The sequence below is a fragment of the Medicago sativa genome, chromosome 4 (genome assembly GCF_051527215.1).
Source record: "Medicago sativa cultivar Bolivia chromosome 4, Bolivia_mono, whole genome shotgun sequence".
Lineage (NCBI taxonomy): Eukaryota > Viridiplantae > Streptophyta > Magnoliopsida > Fabales > Fabaceae > Medicago > Medicago sativa.
In genome coordinates, this window is record NC_140752.1 from 13,844,492 (window position 1) to 13,866,359 (window position 21,868).

Consider the following 21,868-nt stretch of genomic DNA (forward strand, 5'->3'; position numbering starts at 1 on the left):
AAATTGAATAGGGAATAAATCATTGAAGATGAAATAATAAACATCTCCAAATCCTCAAAATTAAAGGGTTAGTTTTCATTTCTAACCCAAGTTAATTACCACTCTAAGGCCGACTAGTGGTTATTAGAATGGTGAAGGCCATCTCCAATATGTTTTTCTCTTTATACATATTTGAACAGAAAAGAAAAAAAATTAAAAAATAAATAGTGAAGAGATTAAAAAGGTAAGACCAGTGAAAGTGAGAAAATGAAAGTCTTCAGTTCCAAAATCATGTTTAAGTCATAATTGTGTTGACTTTTAGGTGATCAAAAATAGCTAAAGAAAAATTGGCCAACACATAAAATTTATTGATCAAGCTATGACTTTTGATAAGGTTTACTTTGAAACAATGCATTGGTTAGTTTCTTCTTCATGTTTCTGTAACTTTATAACAGCCATTTGTGTTGTGATTTTCACCAAGAGTAGGCAGACAACAATAAGATCAATTACATTACTTTCATTGTTTTCCTTCCTTCTCTACTACTACTGCATTTATATCAGTTTCCAAATCTAAATTGCCTCTGGAAAATGTCATTAGTTTCATTCCTTCTATGCTACTACTTCATATATATCATTCATGCCACAACCAAATGTCTGGAGGATCAACAATCATTGTTGCTCCAATTAAAAAACAATCTCATTTTGAACTCAGAAATTTAGAGCAAACTGAAGTTGTGGAATAAAATCATTGCATGCTACAATTGGAGAGGTGTAACTTCTGACATATATGAATTTATCAGATGCTAGATTTGTTGGTAAGGTAATAAGTTTCCAATAGATATCATTTCCCATCTATCAAGGTTTCCTTTTATTTTATTTTTTGAGTTATAAATATTTCCTTTGTGTTTCCGGTTTGATTACGATGTTTATAGTTATATATCAACTTATATATTTCTATTTTGAATGAAACACTATCACTATAATTCTCAATGACACTGTTTTATTTAAACTTTGTAGAATGTTTCTTCAAAGTTATAATACATATCATCACACAGAAAGTAGTAACACAAAGTACAACTTAAATGGAAATGGAAAACAGCATTTTAATAATTATCACAATCCTTAGCACTAATGTTATCACCACCTTAAAATTCTGTATGTCTGTCCTCTATCAGTTACATATTCAAAATGCATCCTCCGGAAGATCCAACACAGAATTTTGTCTACGAGTTTCCAATAGCTTACTCTCCATTTCTTCCAAAACAAGAGGGGACCGATGATGATTCCGAGCCCAAAAACAAATCCCAACTCCACACTTAAAAAATTCCAGTCAATTGAACAAGCTAACCTTTCAAATGTTGGTTGTGGGTGCAGCTCATCCTGCCCTTTACCATTTGGTGTTTCAGTTAACGGAGGACCATATAGCCCATAATTTCCTTCAAATGAAGAACCCTGAAATGACTGAAGTTGAGTACCTGTTGGGATCTTCCCAACCAAATGATTAAAGGAAAGGTTCAAATAAGCAAGGAATGACATGCTTGCAAGTTGCAGAGGAATTTCACCGACCAAGGAGTTGTTTGAGAGGTCCAAGGACTCTAACTGTTTCATGTTTCCCATAGTTGATGGGATTTTACCAGAGAGACCATTGTTTGAAAAGTTAAGAATATAAAGTGCTTTAAAGTCCATCAACACCTCTGGTATTGGTCCTTCAAAATGATTGAATGAGAAATCAATGGCTGTGAAGATTTTTATAATTTTCGCCAACTCCACCTGTTGGCCTTTATAGGAAACTGCCACACTATCCTGATAATATACATAGCTTAATGTGTCCCCTATGTGAATAAAGTCTGATACAATATTATCTTCATCATGCATCATTTTTTCCCATGTTGTAAAGAAGGTTTCTGGTAGTTTTCCGTTGAAATTGTTGAAAGCAATATCCACAATTTGAATCATTTTCCAAGGCTTCTTTTCTAGTGAGTGTGTACATTTTATGGAACCATGCAGTTTGTTGTTCCGCAAAACCAAGACACTAAGTGTTTGTATGTTTTTCAAAAAGCATGGAAAACCACCAACCATTTGATTTGATCCAATGTCCAATACCTTTAATGATGAGCAATGGGAGAGAGACTTTGGAATTGGCCCATTTAAGAGATTTCCGTGGAAGTTCAAAGTGTTTACAACACAAGAAGTTGGAAACATATCTGGTATAGAGCCATTTAGATTATTATTCCTCAAATTTAATGCCTCAAGGGTATTAGTCATTGTCATTAAACATGGAGAAATTGTTCCAGAAATGTTGTTGTAGGAAATATCAAGCACTTGAAGCTTTGAAGCTTTGCAGAGGGAATGAGGGATGCTTCCTTGTAAATTATTATTTGAGAGAGATAGAAACAATGTGGAAGACAGGTAATTACCAATACCATGTGGGATAACAGAAAATTTGTTTGTTGAGTAATCCAAATATCCAATAGATTCAGGAAAAACAGGTATTGATCCTTGTAGTTGGTTGTTATGAAGGTCAATAAGAAAGAGGTTGGAGGTAAAATTTTGCAGCGAAGCTTCCAATTCTGTGAGAAAATTGTGTGAAATATTAAGCAGTGTAAGACTTTGTAGTTTCCAAATCCAATTGGGCAGAACTCCTTGAATTTGGTTAGCTGAAAGGTCTAGAAATTCCAATGTTGATTGATTTCTCAAGAATATAGGGAAAGTTTGCAAGTTGCAGGATGCCAAAGATAGACTATTAAAATTGGGAAAGGAAATCTGATCAACATTTGCATCATTCTCATTGATTGATATGTTGTTGTATGAAAGGTATAGTGAAGTTAAATTTCTAAGCTTCAAAAGGTCATCTAGTTGTAGTGACCCATACAACCTATTATAGGAAAGAGTAAGGAAAGAAAGTGAACGGAGCTGGAAGATAGATGTTGGAAAAGGCCCTGATATATTATTTCTACTTAAATGAAGGTATTTCAATACAGAGGAAGACACATTTATGAATTCTTTAAATTTACTAAACTGGTTGGATATAAGCCAAATTTCCTCCAATGATGGAAGTGTAAAAATGTAAGGAATTGAACCACTTAAATCATTATCAGAAAGGTCTAGGAATTTCAGGGGTGTGAGGTTTGACATTGAATTGGGAATTGTTCCATATAGTTGACAGTTAGAAAGATCCAATAGGAATAAGTTTATCATGTTACCAATAGTGTGTGGAAATGCTCCAGAGAAGCTTGTGTTACTCACTATAATGCTAAGAAGATATTCACTAAGTGAGTAGTTTGGAAAATTAACACGGAGATTGGGGTTGTCAGATAAGTCAATAACTGACAATGTTCTAATTTGGAAGATCTTTTGAGGAAATGTTCGAGTCAATCCACAATTTTGAAGATTGAGGGTGGTTAGATTTTTAAAATTGGCAAATGTTTGTGGAACCGGGAATGAAAAATTGTTCTCACCAAGAATAATGACTGATAGGTTCTCTAGTTTTGAAAGGGAAGGATCAAGGGGTCCTGATAGACTACAATTATACATGCTTAACTCTTTCAAGCGACGCAGAGGTAACAAAGCATTGCTCCATTCATGTCCCTTAGATGTTATATTTATACCATCTAGATATAGTTGTCTAATATTGGTGAGATTTTTTATAAGCTTTTGTAGATTTGTGATTTTAAGTTTTGGTGGTGATGCAAATGAGTAAAACTGGTTAAAAAGTAGATTGAAATCGAAATGGTAGAAAGGGAAAGAGAGATCAAGAGTAACCAACCTTGTAAGCTGGGAAATCTCAATTGGAATCTCCCCATGAAATCCAGCATATGACAAATTCAGATAAGTCAACTTCTCCAATTTGTTGAATCCTGATGGAATCAGAGAATTGAAACTGTTATTACCCAAGTTCAGTTTTTGGAGATGTTGGAGACTGAAAAGACTACTTGAATCGTTAAATCCACCATTGATGTCTTCGTCACTAAGGTCAAGGCCAATAACATATCCCTCGTTGTCACAAGTAACACCACTCCAATTGCAACAAGCAGTGCTTTTATTCCACACTATTAGTTTGGTAGAATTTTCAGGATGAAATGTGAGGTTGTGTTGTAATTGGAGCAACAATGATTGTTGATCTTCAAGACATTTGGCAGAGGCAAGAGAAGTTTGGAAAGTGAAGAAAATGCAGTAGTAGCAGAGAAGGAAGGAAAACAATGAAATTAATGTAATTGACCTCATTGTTGGTTAATTACTCTGACATAAAACAACACAAATGGTTTGTTTTATAAAGTTTTAGAAACATGCCAAATGTTTTGACAGAAATTTCGTCGAAAGGCAGAAAAAGTATTGCATCATTTCAAATGTTAACTTTATCATAAATTCATAGCATGGAAAGTGAGACATATGCCACGTTTTTTGTTTTCCCATTCCATATTAAGCATAATATTTTTAGGTCCTCCATTGTGACTGAGAAAAATGTTTCCTTAAAAAGGGCAAGATAGCTTTGAATGTCTTTTAAAGCCATGTGATGCTGTCTGTCACCAGCCAAATGATGAATAAACATATAGGAAAGTTCATTGTATCAGAGAATTGAAAAATAGCATCTAGTGAAAAATTTAATAAGCATTTAACCATTGTAGGAGATTGGAATCAAGAATCCTTTAACTGAACCAATTTTCGACATGCATTAATAGGCGAGACTAAAAAAACAAAACTATTGATGAAGCACAGCCATCCAAAATCTTATAATTCATCAATTTAATCAATAAATTATTTTCATGGTTAATAAAGTGTTTAACTGAAACAAGTCCTGAGTCTATATACACACTCCGCTGCAACTTTTACAAAGCATTAATCATATGTGTGATCGGCAGCACCATATTGTTTGGTTACTAATGTATCGTGTATCGATACAAGTGTGTGTGTTCCGATACAAAATGTGAGTGTATCTATACTTGGTACCTACTATTCCTGATCTGTCCTCATCAATTTGTAGCTCTAAAACCACTATTCACTAGTGCCAACGCCATTTTAAAACCGTGCATTTCACAATGAGTTGTCAATATAGTACCTTTGCCCAACATTTTCACGAAGATGTTTCATTCGTTGTTGTATCTGATGCTTTCACTCGTCAGATAATAGTTCGACTAGTTCATCTTTTGGCTTAGCTTAATCAGACTCGCTTCTATCTTTGACATCTTGGCTTAGCTGCATGTCTTACTTTAAAATACTACAAAATATATAATAAAACATGAAAAGAGGAAGGAATGCGAATTAACCGGAAGAGAATAAGAATAATAGATACTCAGGAACAGAGGCGAGCGACCTCGAGGAAGATGAGAGGTTGCGTTATTATTGTCAAATTTTGAGCTTATTTTCATAAGTTCTCCAAGATAGCTTATGAAAATAGCTTATAGCAATAATATTAATGTCAAATTTTGAGCTTATAACATCATGTATCTGTAACTAAATTTCAGTCTACAAATACATGATTTTGAGCTTTAAACAGTTTTTTGAAAAGGTCACATATCTTTTAACTTAAACTAGTCTAATTATTTTATAAACACATTTAACTTTTACAAAGCATTGATCATGTGTTTGAGAGGCAGCACCATATGATCCTGAATAATGCAGAACAACTTTCATAGTGTAATTATGTCCACAATACCTTTCAAAATTTGGAAAAAATACTAGTAATCACAAGGATTGAATTAGATCTTCAAATTTTAGGACTTCAAATTTCTAAAGTTTTGTATTTAATTAATTAACTGGATGAGTTATTTTACAAATACGACCAAAGGCACTATAAAAATTATTATTAGGTGTAGCTTCATATCTGAATCAAATAGGTGACACCAACTTTTTAAGATGCTAGGAAAAGATCCCATTTGGGTTGGCTTAGTGATGTTGGCTTCGGACCTTGGAGTTAGGTTCTATTCCGCCTGATGTCAATTTCTGTGGGCTAAGTCCATACAGAGCTATGCTCTGAATTTAAATGGTGCCTCCACAAATAGACTTTGGGATTGGACCCCTTTATTATTCGATCATTGCACTTGATACCGGGTTTCCAAAAAAAAAAATGTTAGGCAATGAATGGTATGTATCTTCAAAGTTCCAAAGCATACCATCAAAAAGAAGTCAACACAATGAGCAATATAAATGGAATTGGAAATACAAAACAATATTTTGCTAGATGAGAAATGATATTTGTACAACCATTTTATAACAATTTTGTGACAACATTCTCTCATACTCACATTATATTTTTATTTTCTTTCTCTATTGATTTTTCTTTCGTTCCAATAAATACCTTTCTTTGTAAAAATGGTTTTCTTTGCTAGATAGATTCATCTATTGTTTTAGGAGAGCTTAAAATAACCTATACTGTAATAGTAAAAGTTATAGTACTCTCAAGTTGAGGGTTTGGAGTTAGTACTCTTCTATTGTTTATGGGCTATTCTAAGTGATAAACTTTTAGCAAGTGTACTAAAAATGCATCGAAGTAATAAAATTTATAAGATTCGTCTCCACAGGGACTGTTTCAATTTCTACTCGGCAATAATGTTATTATTAAGGATGTATTAAAATGGGGGTTGCCCTAGGCAGTTGGTTTGATTGCAATGATAAATAAATAACTGAAAAATAAAATTGGTTTTGAAATAATTTTAGAGAAATGACTAAGTCATTCGATTCATCTATACATCACTCATTAGTAACCTGTTTCTTAAGCCTACGAATGTCACAAAGTCAACGACGAATTAACAAATTAACTTAGGTCAATCCCTTGATCCTAAGTCCTCTCATCTAATCATAATTCCCTAATTCCTTAGGTGAACCTATAATCATCAAAGGCTATTGAGTCCGTTAATTCAATTATCACTATCTAACAACGCTCCATCCCTAGATTGTCCGTTAGATAGAACAGCATAAATATTTCCGAGATACACGCTAGTGTCAGTAGTCATATATTCTCTTAAAACAATTATATTGGGTCAGAATCATAAAAGCATTAAGAACAAGATATACTGAATAAACTAGATTGACATTCATAAACGTAAGAGTTTCAGGTTACATCACATGAGCTAGTACAGAATCATCTCTTGACCTAATCACAGGAAAACTTAGCAATTCATAATAAAAGGATTAATAAAAGAAATTACAAGGTTTTAATCATGAGAATTTCTTCAATTTGATATGCTATGGCCCTCTCTGCATGCGTTAGAACCAGCTGCCACTTCTCCTTGCTTCGTGATCCGTATCCCTTCTTGGTTCCCAAAACGTGATCCACTTTGTGCCCAAAACGTGAATAATTTCTTTCTGGCGTGATGGATTTCTTTTTATAGGTTATGTAACCTAGTTTCCTTTCTTCCTCCACATCCTGTTTCTTTTCCAATACGGTTCAGCCCACAACTTTGGCAAACAATCCAATTGGTTTATCAATTCTAGCACCCCACAAATGCTGCACGTGTGGCTTTAGTTTCTTTTGTTTCAACTTATCAATTTCCTTGGCCAATCACATTCATCATAAAACCATGTTTTTTGTTTCATTCAATTTCCTAGTCACTAATTGACCAATAATAATAGTAATAATACACTACTTGACTCAATAAATCAATAACGACAATTTATTTAAAATGACTCTAAATGAAATACTAAACTAATAAAATAGACTAAAAACCTAACTAAAAAGACTCTGAAAATATGGAATGACGGACTGTCATCACAACCCCAAACTTAAACTGTTACTTGTCCTCAAGGAACAAACTTGTTAAATTGACAATCGACAGTAAAATAACAATTACCTGATCAAAAGATAGTACCCAAAAGTTCATCTCCTTACTAGCTAAAGATGAGCTAGTTTGACTTGTAAGCATCCACCAATTCACAACTCCACGTAAAAATTTGAAAAGGGTTCACACACAGTCGACATGCAATCTACATATTACCATACGCTTGAAAAGTTTCTAAACGTCAATCAAAATCAATGTCAATGCACACTTTGAGGTCTTAAAGGGTTATAACGGGGCTTAGGTGAAGGTGGGATCATATTTGGATAAGTAGGCTACACAAAATTTGAGTTAGGCACTCCTACGGAAATTAAAGCACAAATTCAATCCATCATTCACCTTTGGAATAACAATTCTTGTAAAGGTACTAGAGAACGCTTGTAACTATTGGGACAATCGAGTTTAAAGTTACTCGGATTTTCAATGTTTTGTCCCTTTTTCATTCTTTTTTTTTTCTTTTTTTTTTGATACACCATTTTTGTGTGTATTTTTCATGATAATGTTCTTTCTTTGTTCTCTAGTACCCCCACCCCAAACTTAGTTGGTTGCAAATTCCAATAGCAACCCCAAACTTATTATTTAGCAACATTTTACAATGCCTAACTTAGAAAAAAACAATATGGAACAAGTCCTAAAAGTCTCTAAGTTTGTAATGCAGTTTGTCACCGAACAAAAAGTTCTAAACCTACTGGCTCAATTTGGCTAAGAAAAGGATAAAATATAACAGTTAAAATCAGGGTAGGCTTCAAAAAGGCTCACAGGACCAAGCATTTTTGCCTCAGTGTGCTAATGACAAAGATCAATCGACAGTAGAGAAACAATGCAAGTTCTAGAAATGTAAAAGCATGGAACACTCTATATAAGTAAATTGAAAAAATAAAATTTGGCCATGAACCTTACAGTTTAGATTTCTGGGAGTTGTGACTACCTATCTTTAATTGCCGTACACTTCGCCTTTGAATTTCTAGTCACTACCTCCTTATGAACTTTTTGGAATACCCCTTGAATAAGCAATTGTTACTAAACTGGAAAAAGTCAAGAAACAAGAAAATTCATTAATAATAAACAAGCAAACAATTAAAGTTACTGAAAAAGGGAATTAAACAGACACGACTGACATCTGACAAGTTATTGAAAGAAAAAAAATAAGAACTGATGTGGACTTTGATTTTTTTTTTGTCCATCTTTTCAATTTTTTTTTTTTATTTTTTTTCTTCATTTTTTATTTTACTGGATAAAAATACCTGCAAAATAAAAAACATAAAAAAAAAAATAAAGGATGGGTTGCCTCCCACCAAGCGCTTTCTTTTACGTCATTAAGCTTGACGTCTCAGCCACTGTTAGGGTGGCAAATATGAAAGAAAGAATATATCATCTTTTTTCTTCCTCTTGTTTGGTAGGAATTCCATGAACTTCATACAAAGAAGCAGATGCTCCCATGATCCAACTGCTAGACTTTCAGCATTTGAGCTCTCCCACCATAAAGAAGAAAAGATATACCTTTGCAAAGGAATGATTTCTTTCAACCCCATTGGTTGAGACTTTAGGTAGAGACCAACACTCCTCACTTGTGCATTTTCTTCCACCACAACATGACACTCAGTCTCCATCTCAACCAGCTGCTTCTCACATTCATTCGCTTTCCCAACAAGATCACCACACTGAACTTCAAATTTCTCAAATGAAACTTGATTTAATATCAAGAAATCATCTAAAATATTTTGAAGCTGAGTATTGTAATTGATATTGATAAGCTCTTTCAGCCCTTCGCAATATGTACCCTGATGATTCGCCTCATGATCACATCTCGCATTTAATCTTGAGATTTGATTGTCCCGTTGTTCTATCTTCCAAGAAAGCAAATGTTTTTCATACTCCAACGTAACAATCTCTTCTGTGTCATAGAGGCGTAACATGTCTACTAACCTGTCCATCATAGCTGCAAAACTTGGATAAACTTTTTAGTAGCACTGTACAATGAGAAGAAAACTAAAAGCATAAATCTATTTTTTTTTCAATATATAAATATATATATATATATATATATACAAAAATATAAATGACAGAAATCCTGAATAAAAACAAAATTGCCAAGTTGAAATGATTTAACAATCCCCAGCAACGGCGCCAAAAACTTGATAAACTTTTAGCAAGTGTACTAAAAATGCATCGAAGTAATAAAATTTATAAGATTCGTCTCCACAGGGACTGTTTCAATTTCTACTCGGCAATAATGTTATTATTAAGGATGTATTAAAATGGGGGTTGCCCTAGGCAGTTGGTTTGATTGCAATGATAAATAAATAACTGAAAAATAAAATTGGTTTTGAAATAATTTTAGAGAAATGACTAAGTCATTCGATTCATCTATACATCACTCATTAGTAACCTGATTCATATGTTTTACGAATATCACAAAGTCAACGACGAATTAACAAATTAACTTAGGTCAATCCCTTGATCCTAAGTCCTCTCATCTAATCATAATTCCCTAATTCCTTAGGTGAACCTATAATCATCAAAGGCTATTGAGTCCGTTAATTCAATTATCACTATCTAACAACGCTCCATCCCTAGATTGTCCGTTAGATAGAACAGCATAAATATTTCCGAGATACACGCTAGTGTCAGTAGTCATATATTCTCTTAAAACAATTATATTGGGTCAGAATCATAAAAGCATTAAGAACAAGATATACTGAATAAACTAGATTGACATTCATAAACGTAAGAGTTTCAGGTTACATCACATGAGCTAGTACAGAATCACAGGAAAACTTAGCAATTCATAATAAAAGGATTAATAAAAGAAATTACAAGGTTTTAATCATGAGAATTTCTTCAATTTGATATGCTATGGCCCTCTCTGCATGCGTTAGAACCAGCTGCCACTTCTCCTTGCTTCGTGATCCGTATCCCTTCTTGGTTCCCAAAACGTGATCCACTTTGTGCCCAAAACGTGAATAATTTCTTTCTGGCGTGATGGATTTCTTTTTATAGGTTATGTAACCTAGTTTCCTTTCTTCCTCCACATCCTGTTTCTTTTCCAATACGGTTCAGCCCACAACTTTGGCAAACAATCCAATTGGTTTATCAATTCTAGCACCCCACAAATGCTGCACGTGTGGCTTTAGTTTCTTTTGTTTCAACTTATCAATTTCCTTGGCCAATCACATTCATCATAAAACCATGTTTTTTGTTTCATTCAATTTCCTAGTCACTAATTGACCAATAATAATAGTAATAATACACTACTTGACTCAATAAATCAATAACGACAATTTATTTAAAATGACTCTAAATGAAATACTAAACTAATAAAATAAACTAAAAACCTAACTAAAAAGACTCTGAAAATATGGAATGACGGACTGTCATCACTAAGTCTCTCACATTAGAATTTTCAATATTGGGTACTAGTACTATAGCTCATATTTGACACAAGACCACACACCTGATTAATGTACATCATCATTTATTAATGGAAAATAATGTTCCATTTCATGAAGGACGGTTATGTGTAATGTCAAGTGTACCACCCACAATATTTCTTTCTTTTGACGGGGTCAATGAACAAGTGTTGTTAACTTGTAGTGTGGGAAATTTTTTTCATTGGAGTTTGTTATAACAACTGTCTTTTCCATAACTTAGCTAGTTAAGAATTAAGAAACTTAATAAATTCTAAAAAATCAGTAAATCAAAAATTGCGTCACACAATTCCAAATCCCTTCCATATACAATGATTGACTGAATAACTATGCTTCCCGAATGAAGCAGAGATATTGGATGCACCACCAAATATAGAAAAGATTTTACTACACAAAAATATAGATTGGGATAAAACGAGTTCAACCAGAATGTTGAAGTCAAAACCTTACTAGTGTAATTACTAATGTGAAAATTGAATAAGTTTGACAGAATTGAATAGGAATTAAGACATTGAAGAAGAAATAATAAGCATCTCCCATTTCTAACCCATTTTTACAATTTTAAGACATTTAGTGTCTATTAGAAATAATAAATATCAGAATGTTTTTTATGCATTTTCTTTTGATAAAGTTACGCAAATTCATGGGTCAATTATGAATATATATCAGTTCTAGAACTAATGATTTTCTATGCATCTAGTTGCATATAATACTCCACAAGTCCCTATAAGATTTTTTGGGTCAAACTATGACTTTAATACAAGGTTTACTCTAGAATGATGCAATGGTTAGTTGACTTTTCAGCAACTTCATGGTTATGTTCAATGAAATTTCCCTTAAAACTATTGACCCCTTCCACACTGGAATACAACAATATATAATACAACCATTTCTGTTGTGGTTGTCACTAAGAGTAAACAACAATGAGAATCACCTTACTTTCATTGTTTTCCTTCCTTCTCTGCTACTACTGCATTTATATAACTTTCCAAATCCCCGTTGCCTCAGCCAAATGTCTTAAAGATCAACAATCATTGCTACTCCAGTTAAAGTCGAGTCTCATGTTCAAGCCAGAAAGTTCTAACAAGCTGAAGTTATGGAATTCAAGCACTGATTGCTGTGAATGGACTGGTGTAGCTTGTGACAGCAAGGGATTTGTTATTGGCCTTGATCTGAGTGAAGAATCAATCTCTGGTGGATTTGATAATAGAAGTAGTCTTTTTAGTCTTCAACATCTTCAAAAATTGAACTTGGCTGCTAACAATTTCAATTCTGTTATTCCATCAGGATTCAACAAGTTGGTGATGTTGAGTTATCTGAATTTGTCATATGCTAGCTTTGTTGGACAAATTCCTATACAGATTTCTCAGCTTACAAGGTTGGTTACTCTTGACATCTCTTCTCAAAGCTATTTAATAGGACAAGGGCTGAAACTTGAGAAACCAAATCTACAGAAGTTTGTCCAAAATCTCGAAAGTACTAGGCAGTTGTATTTGGATGGTGTTAGTATAACAGCTCAGGGAAAAGAATGGGGCAATGCCTTGTCGTCGCTGCATGCACTGCAAGAATTGAGTATGTCATACTGCAATTTACCAGGACCACTTGATTCTTCCCTAATAAAACTTGAGAATCTATCGGTCATTATTCTTGATGGGAACAACTTTTCATCCCCGGTGCCTGACACATTTTCCAATTTCAGAAATTTGACCACTCTTAGTTTTGCATTTTGTGGATTGACTGGTACATTTCCACAAAAGATCTTCCAAATTGGAGCGTTGTCAGTTATTGACTTAACATTCAACTACAATCTCCACGGTTCATTTCCAGAATTTCTTCCGATTGGATCTCTCCATACCTTAAGGGTAAGTAACACAAGCTTTTCTGGAGCATTTCCATATTCTATTGGTAACATGAGGCATTTATCTGAATTGGATCTTTCGAATTGTAAATTTAATGGAACACTTCCCAATTCACTGTCAAACCTTACAGAACTTAGATACATCGATTTGTCATCTAATAACTTCGCTGGTCCAATGCCATCATTTGGCATGTCCAAAAATCTTATCCACCTAGACCTTTCTCATAATCGTTTGAGTGGTGAAATTCCAAAATCTTCTCATTTTGAAGGACTACACAATCTTGTCAGCATTGACTTGCGTGATAATTCTATCAATGGGACCATTCCTTCATCCCTTTTTGCACTCGCATTACTACAGAAGATTCAGCTTTCATCCAACCGCTTTAGTAAATTTGACGAATTCAAAAATGTGTCTTCCTTCGTATTGAAATACCTTGGTTTAAGTAGCAATAATCTATCAGGGCCTTTTCCAACATCTATCTTCCAGCTTGGTTCACTTTCTGTCCTCGATCTTTCCTCTAACAGGTTGAATGGCTTGCTGCAGTTAGATGAGCTTTTGGAGCTAAGAAATTTAACTACACTAGACCTTTCATACAACAACATATCAATCAATGTCAATATTGAAAATGTTGATCATACTTCCTTTTTCAATATTAGTACTCTAAAGTTGGCATCCTGCGACCTGAAAACTTTCCCTAGTTTCTTGAGAAACAAATCCAAACTAACCATTCTTGACCTTTCAAATAATCAAATTCAAGGAAAAGTGCCCAACTGGATCTGGAAGATATCAAATCTTCAAAGCCTTAATGTCTCTCACAATATGCTCACTGATTTGGAAGGCCCTCTGCAAAACCTCACTTCCAACTTGATATCCCTTGACCTTCATAACAACCAATTGAAAGGCCCAATACCTGTTTTTCCTAAATATGCTTCTTATTTGGATTACTCAATGAACAAATTTGGTCCTATTATCCCACAAGATATAGGCGACTACCTGTCTTTCACAACTTTTCTCTCTCTTTCAAATAATGCTTTACATGGCACTATCCCTCATTCCCTTTGCAGTGCTTCAAATCTTCAAGTGCTTGATGTTTCCATCAATAGCATTTCGGGAAAAATTCCCTCATGTCTAATGACAATGACTCAAACCCTTGTGGTATTAAATCTGAAGATGAACAATCTCATTGGTACTATCCCAGATGTGTTCCCACCTTCTTGTGTTCTAAGGACTCTTGATCTCCAAAAGAATAACTTAGATGGACAGATTCCAAAATCTCTTGTGAAATGCTCAGCATTAGAAGTGTTAGACCTTGCACAAAACAACATCATTGACACATTTCCATGCTTGTTGAAGAGCATATCCACAATCCGTGTCATAGTTTTGCGCAAAAACAAATTCTATGGTCACATCGGATGTCAAAAAACCAACAGCACATGGCACATGCTTCAGATAGTTGATCTGGCCTTTAACAACTTCAGTGGTATACTAACTGGAAAATCCTTATTAGAGTGGAAGGCAATGATGTCTGACCAAGCTGATTCAAAGGTAAACCACATCCAATATCAGGTTCTTCAATATGGTCAAATATACTATCAAGATTCAGTGACAGTTACAAGTAAAGGTCAACAACTGGAGTACGTTAAAATACTAACAGTCTTCACATCCATAGACTTCTCATCCAATCATTTTGAAGGACCAATACCAGAGGTGCTGATGGACTTCAAAGCACTTTATGTTCTCAACTTTTCAAACAATCGTTTCTCAGGTGAAATCCCATCTTCTATAGGGAACTTGAAACAGTTAGAGTCCTTGGACTTCTCAAACAACTCTTTCGTTGGTGAAATTCCTGTGCAGCTCAAAAGCTTGTCATTCCTTTCTTATTTGAACCTCTCATTTAATCATTTGGTGGGGATAATCCCAACAGGTACTCAACTTCAGTCATTTCCAGCTTCTTCTTTTGAAGGAAATGATGGGCTATATGGACCTCCATTGACTGAAAAACCAGATGGCAAAAGGAAGGATGAGATGCATCCTCAACTTTCATGTGGAAGGCTATCATGTTCAGTTGACTGGAATTTTTTAAGTGTAGAGTTGGGAGCTGTTTTTGGTCTCGGAATTGTCATTGGTCCTCTCATGTTTTGGAAGCAATGGAGGATAAGGTATTGGAAACTTGTCGATAAAATTCTTTGCTGGATCTTTTCAAGGATTCATCTTGAATATGTAACCCACAGAGGACAAACATACATAGTTTTAAGGTGGCATTAGTGACTTTTGAGGCGCTTATTAGTACAATTTAGTGCTTTCTATTTCCAATCATGTTGTTTGTTATGTATACTTCTTTGTGATGATATATTCTGAAACTTTGAAGCGTATCTATTAAATAAAATAGCAACACATGGAGTTGTAGTGAAAAGATTTTATTCGAATTAAAAAAGTTTGGGTTGATGTATAAATTATAACTATAGAAATCATATTCAGACTTAATCAAATTTTTTCGTTGTGTTTTGTAAGAGGAAAGGCTTCCAAAATATCAAGCAAACTTTTGCATGTTAAAGATTTTTGACATTTGTATTCTTAATCAGTCATGCTGATGAAAGAATGAAAACGGTGAAAGTAATATGATTCTCATTGTTGTTTACTGAGACTGTGATCCGGTAAACAACAAAGAAGTTGACAGTGGACCAATAAATCTGACAGGGATTTGTGGGGTGTCAAGGCTTACTGTTTATGTTCTTTTGAGATTCTTTGTGAGACAGCAAAAAGCAAAACTGTAAAATACATATATTGTTAATAGATTAAAAAGTTACCCCACTGAGTATTCATTTCGTATACATAAATCAAATGTTGATCAGTTTTACTCAAGTTTTTTATACAAACAATTTTTCATCCCAGTGCCAGAAACATTTGCTAGTTTTAGGAGAAAAAACAAGAATCCAAATAAGAACATCTATGAGAGCATATCCAAAAATTATAAACCTTTCAATAATAAGATTTTACTAATGACTTCATTTCCTCATTTGATGATTTTACTTCCATTTAGAGAACACAGAAAACAATTTGAACAGGTCTAAATATGATTTTGTTGTTATACTTTAAATCGTCACAACTCTGTGTGACATTATTTTATTTAAATTTGATAGAAAATATATATAATGAACAATGTGATAGCTTCACATGTAGTTCTGGTGAAATCTTTTCTTTTAAATTAAAAAAAGATGTGAAATTATTATGGCATGTTAATGATTTTGGACATTAGAGGCAGTGAAATACATGAAAATTTTCACTTTTGATTGATTAATGAATGTAATACATAACAATCAAGTAATGAAGGCAATACACAACAATCAAGTGTAGCATTTTCTATGAGAATTAAAACCAAAATCGCTCTACAACACAAAACATTTTTTAGTTAATATAATAAAATGTATGCAATCTATATAACAGAAATGACATGCAATTGCAATAAGGCTTTCTATAAACAATGCAATTCAGTGTCAAGGTGACTGGTGACATCATATATATATATGATTCATTGGGTTTTTAAAATCCATTTATGTAGACATTCAACTGCAACTTTTACAATGCATTAATCATGTTTAATTTGATCGGCAGAACCATGACACTAAATAGAATGTATGTCAACTCTGATATACTATTATGCTGGATAAACTTCTACCTCCAAAAAGCTTCCAGTGTAATTATGTTCACTGCCTTTCAAAAAATCAAATTAAAAAATTGTTTTACCAAAAAGGAGAGAAAATGAACTAATTGGGTTGATATATAAAGACTTAAAAGATCTATATCTAGGATCTAGTTATTCGAGTTGTATCATCTTGGTTTCCTTTTTTTTTAGACCACAATTCCCAATGACACAGAGGGAAAGAAATGAACTTATCGAATGTTTCTTCAAAGTTATAATACATATCATCACAAACAAAGGAGTAAACACAAAGTACAACTTAAATGGAAATAGAAAACATTATTTCAATAATTATCACAATCCCTCTAACATTAATGTTATCACCACCTTAAAATTCTGTATGTCTGTCCTCTATCAGTTACATATTCAAAATGCATCCTCCAGAAAATACAACAGAGAATTTTGTCCACAAGTTTCCAATAACTTACTCTCCATTTCTTCCAAAACAAAAGGGGACCGATGATGATTCCGAGCCCAAAAACAAATCCCAACTCCACACTTAAAAAACTCTAGTCAATTGAACAAGCTAACCTTTCACATGTTGGCTGTGGGTGCAGCTCATCCGACCTTTTACCATTTGGTGTTTCATTCAACGGAGATCCATATAGCCCATCATTTCCCTCAAATGAAGAAGCCTGAAAAGACTGAAGTTGAGTACCTGTTGGGATCTTTCCAACCAAATGATTGAAGGAGAGATTCAAATAAGAAAGGAATGACATGCTTGCAAGTTGCACAGGAATTTCACCAACCAAAAAGTTGTTTGAGAGGTCCAATGATTCTAATTGTGTCAAGTTCCCTATAGAAGATGGGATTTCACCAGAGAGAGCATTGTTTGAAAAGTTGAGAACAAGGAGTGCTTTAAATTTCATTAGCACCTCCGGTATTGGTCCTTCAAAATGATTTGATGAGAAATCAATGGCTGTAAAGATTGTTAGAATTTTATCATACTTAATTTCTTGACCTTTATTGGAAACTGTCACACTATCTTGGTAATATGAGTAGACATCCTCTCCCGTGTAGATGTAGTCTGATTTAGAATCATTTTCATCATGCATCATTCTATCCCATGAAGTGAAATATTTTTCTGGTATTTTTCCTTTGAAATTGTTGAAAGCAATGTCAACAATTTGCATCATTTTCCAAGGCTTATTTTCTAGTGAATGTGAACATTCTATGGAACCATGCAATCTGTTGTTCCGCAAAACCAAGACACTAAGTGTTGGTATGTTTTTCAAAAAGCATGGAAAACCACCAACAACTTGATTTGATCCAATGTCCAATACCTTTAATGATGAGCAGTGGGAGAGGGACATGGGAATTGGCCCATGTAAGAGATTTCCATGGAAGTTCAAAGTGTTTATAACACAAGAAATTGGAAACATATCTGGTATAGTGCCATTTAGATTGTTATTCCTCAAATTTAATGCCTCGAGGGTACCAAACAATGTCATTAAACATGGAGAAATTGTCCCAGAAATGTTGTTGAAGGAAATATCAAGCACATGAAGATTTGAAGCTCTGCAGAGGGAATGAGGGATGGTTCCTTGTAAATTGTTATTTGAAAGAGATAGAAACTCTGTGAGAGACAGGTAATTACCAATATCATGTGGGATAACAGAGAATTTGTTGTTATGAAGGTCAATAAGAATAAGGTTGGAAGTAATATTTCGCAAAGGACCTTCCAATTCTGTGAGAAAATTGTTTGAAATATCAAGTTCTTGAAGACTTTGTAATCTCCAAATCCAGTTGGGCACAACTCCTTGAATTTGGTTAGCTGAAAGGTCTAGAATTTCCAATGTTGATTGATTTCTCAAGAATCTAGGGAAAGTTTTCAAGTTGCAGGATGCCAAAAGAAGAAAATCAAAATTGGGAAAGGCAGTCTGATTAGCATTTGCCTCATTCACATTGATTGATATGTTGTTATATGAAAGGTCTAAAATAGTTAAATTTCTAAGCTTCAAAAGGTCATCTAGTTGTAGTGACCCATTCAACTTGTTAGAGGAAAGAGAAAGGAAAGAAAGTGAACGAAGCTGGAAGATAGATGTTGGAAAAGGCCCTGATATATTATTTCTACTTAGAAAAAGGTTTTTCAATGATGGGAATGTAAAAAGGTATGAAGGAATTGAACCACTTAAATCATTATCAGAAAGGTCTAGGTAGTTAAGGTGTGTGAGGTTTTACAATGAATTGGGAATTGCACCACTCAAATCATTATAAGAAAGGTCTAGGTATATAAGGTGTGTGAGGTTTGACAGTGAATTGGGAAGTGTTCCATATAGTTGACAGTAAGAAAGATCCAATAGGATTAAGTTAGTCATGTTCCCGATATTGCGTGGAAGTGCTCCAGAGAAGCTTGTGTCCCTCACTTTAATGCTATGAAGAGATTTACTAAGTGAGTATTCTGAAAAATAAACATGGAGATTGGGGTTGTCAGATAAGTCAATAACTGACAATGTTCTAATTTGGAAGATCTTTTGTGGAAATGTACCATTCAATCCACAATTTTGAAGATTGAGGGTTGTTAGGTTTTTAAAGTTGACAAATGTTTGTGGCACTGGGGATGAAAAATTGTTCTCACCAAGAATAATGATTGATAGGTTCTCTAGTTTTGAAAGGGAAGGATCAAGGGGTCCTGATAGACCACAGTTATACATGCTCAACTCTTTCAAGCGACGCAGAGGTAACAAAGCATTGCTCCATTCATGTCCCTGAGATGTTATATTTATACCATCTAGATATAGTTGTCTAATATTGGTGAGATTTTTTATAAGCTTTTGTAGATTTGAGATTGTAAGTTTTGGTGGTGGTGTAAATGAGTAAAACTGGTTGAAAAGGAGATAGAAATCGAAATGGTAGAAAGGGAAAGAGATATCAAGAGTAACCAACCTTGTAAGCTGGGAAATCTCAATTGGAATCTCCCCATGAAATCCAGCATATGACAAATTCAGATAAGTCAACTTCTCCAATTTGCTGAATCCTGATGGAATCAGAGAATTGAAGTTGTTATGAGCCAAGTTCAATATTTGGAGATGTTCGAAATTGAAAAGGCTACTTGAGTTGTCGAATCCACTATCGATATATTCTCCACTCAGGTCAAGGCCAATAACATATCCCTCATTGTCACAAATAACACCACTCCAGTTGCAGCATGCAATGCTTTTATTCCACAATATTAGTTTGGTGGAATTTTCAGGATGAAATGTGAGATTGTTTTTTAATTGAAGCAACAAAGATTGTTGATCCTCAAGACATTTGGCAGAGGCAAGAGATGTTTTGAAAGTGAAAAAAATGCAGTAGTAGAGAAGGAAGGAAAACAATGAAAGTAATGTAATTGATTTCATTGTTGGTTAATTACTCTGAGTGACAACAACAGCACAAATGGTTTGTTATGTAAGTTTCAGAAATATGCATACACAACACAAGCTGCATGTGTTTTGCATTGTAAAACAGGCTAAAAGTCTTGAGAGAAATTTCGTGGAACATGACCACATTATTCTATCAGGTAATATTAACGATGACTTTTCAACTCTTTGAAGGGCGATATATCAAATATTGTAATTTCAATCAACTAGCTTTGTCAAAATAAATTATCAACTTTTTTTAGGCAAAATAAATTATTTACTAAATTAGTACAAAAGGAATTAGGATTTTTTTTTTTTGACAAAAAAAGGAGTTAAAATATTGTGTTTCAATACATCACCGTTTAACTTTATTTTTTTACAGGAGCTTTAACGAGAAACAAACGTGTAAATTTATATCCCTTGCCAATAAAACATAAATTGAGAACCCAAAGACATCTAAGAGCGCTTAGATGAGATGGAACATGTCTCTTCTATCTTAACCAATGTTCTGGTTCGAATTCAGCCTAGAGCATGCAGCTGTTTTAAAACTCTTAGGGAGAGCTTGTCATCCATTTAGGTCTCACAATACTCGGGTGATTAGTCTCTGCAGTTACGGTAGATCGAGGATACTCGGTTTACACAAAAAAAAAATAGTTTAATTTTCATATGCCATCATAAACTATTAGCAAAACAGTTATACGAGTATGTTTGCTTAAATTATCTAGACATAAAATCACTTTTTTAAGCAAGAATTAATGTTTAATGTTTCAAGTTATTCAATTTATGTTTGTGTAAACTTTTCTTAAAAATTATTTTGTTAAAAAAAATGGTTTTTTTTTCTTTTTTTTGGTACAAAATAAATGACTTATATGCTTTAAGTAAAAAAAACTATTTTGATTAGATTTGATAAATAAACAATATTCATTTCCGTCTGAAGAGATAGAAATATAGATCATATTGATTTAATGAGAAACACTTTCGTAGGGAACGTGTAAAGCAGGCATGGCTAATTTAATGGTCAAAATAGCATCTTTCTCTTGAAAAAGCCAACAAAATTGCATTCAACAAAACTATATATGGCAGAAAGTATGTCACAAAAAGGAAGAAGCAAATGTCATATCATATCATCTAAATTCAAAACCATCCGGAAAAAAGAAAAAAAAGAAGAAGAAGAAAGAAACATGTGTTTAAACAAGCATTGTAGTGATGCATCATCTCTTGAAAAACTTCTTATCCTCTCTTAAAAATTTTCCACCCTCTCTTATTCTAACATCTTCATCACGTGTTATTTATACAATCATTTTATGACAACTTTTGAGACAACCATCTTTTTCTTTCTTCTTATTGACAACCATCTTCTTCTTCTTCTTATCCTCCACCGCATGTGATTGCAACCTTTTAAGACCTGTTGGTTTACAAACTAATTATGGATGAAATTCGTTTTCTCATTGAAAAAATCACAATTTTTATAGTAATCATGCATAATAAGATCAACGAATAACGTAATGGTAGGTTTTCTTGCAATAACATCAACCAAAATTATAAGGTAAAGTGAAAGCACCCTATGTTGTAAATATTGTTTATATTTCAAAAGTTCAAATATGAATATTACTTAGAATAAGTGAAAAATAATTTTAGTTGAAAATCATAAATTAATTAACTAATTTTTTATTACTAAAATTATTATTGAAGTTTTGCTTTGACTGATTTTATATAGATACTAAACAACCCATTCCTAATCTCTCTATGTGTCATCAAAGCAAATACATGTTTTTATTTAGTTGTCCTC

At 33.6% G+C, this 21,868-nt stretch overlaps 3 protein-coding genes across 3 annotated transcripts; 1 reads left to right on the forward strand and 2 right to left on the reverse strand.

The window, feature by feature from the left end:
- Window positions 1-957: 957 nt before the first annotated feature.
- On the reverse strand, window positions 958-4,388 carry LOC146926508 (receptor-like protein 7). Its single transcript, XM_085758830.1, has one exon. The coding sequence runs from the start codon at window positions 4,201-4,203 to the stop codon at window positions 1,117-1,119; it is 3,087 nt and encodes a 1,028-aa protein (XP_085614956.1). The 5' UTR covers window positions 4,204-4,388; the 3' UTR covers window positions 958-1,116.
- Window positions 4,389-12,081: 7,693 nt separating this feature from the next.
- LOC146926509 (receptor-like protein 6) lies at window positions 12,082-15,497 on the forward strand. Its single transcript, XM_085758832.1, has one exon. It carries the CDS (start codon window positions 12,103-12,105, stop codon window positions 15,301-15,303), a length of 3,201 nt encoding a protein of 1,066 aa, XP_085614958.1. The 5' UTR covers window positions 12,082-12,102; the 3' UTR covers window positions 15,304-15,497.
- A 1,442-nt stretch (window positions 15,498-16,939) lies between these two features.
- On the reverse strand, window positions 16,940-20,079 carry LOC146926510 (receptor-like protein 6). The gene has a single exon (XM_085758831.1). The coding sequence runs from the start codon at window positions 20,077-20,079 to the stop codon at window positions 18,916-18,918; it is 1,164 nt and encodes a 387-aa protein (XP_085614957.1). The 3' UTR covers window positions 16,940-18,915.
- Window positions 20,080-21,868: the final 1,789 nt, after the last annotated feature.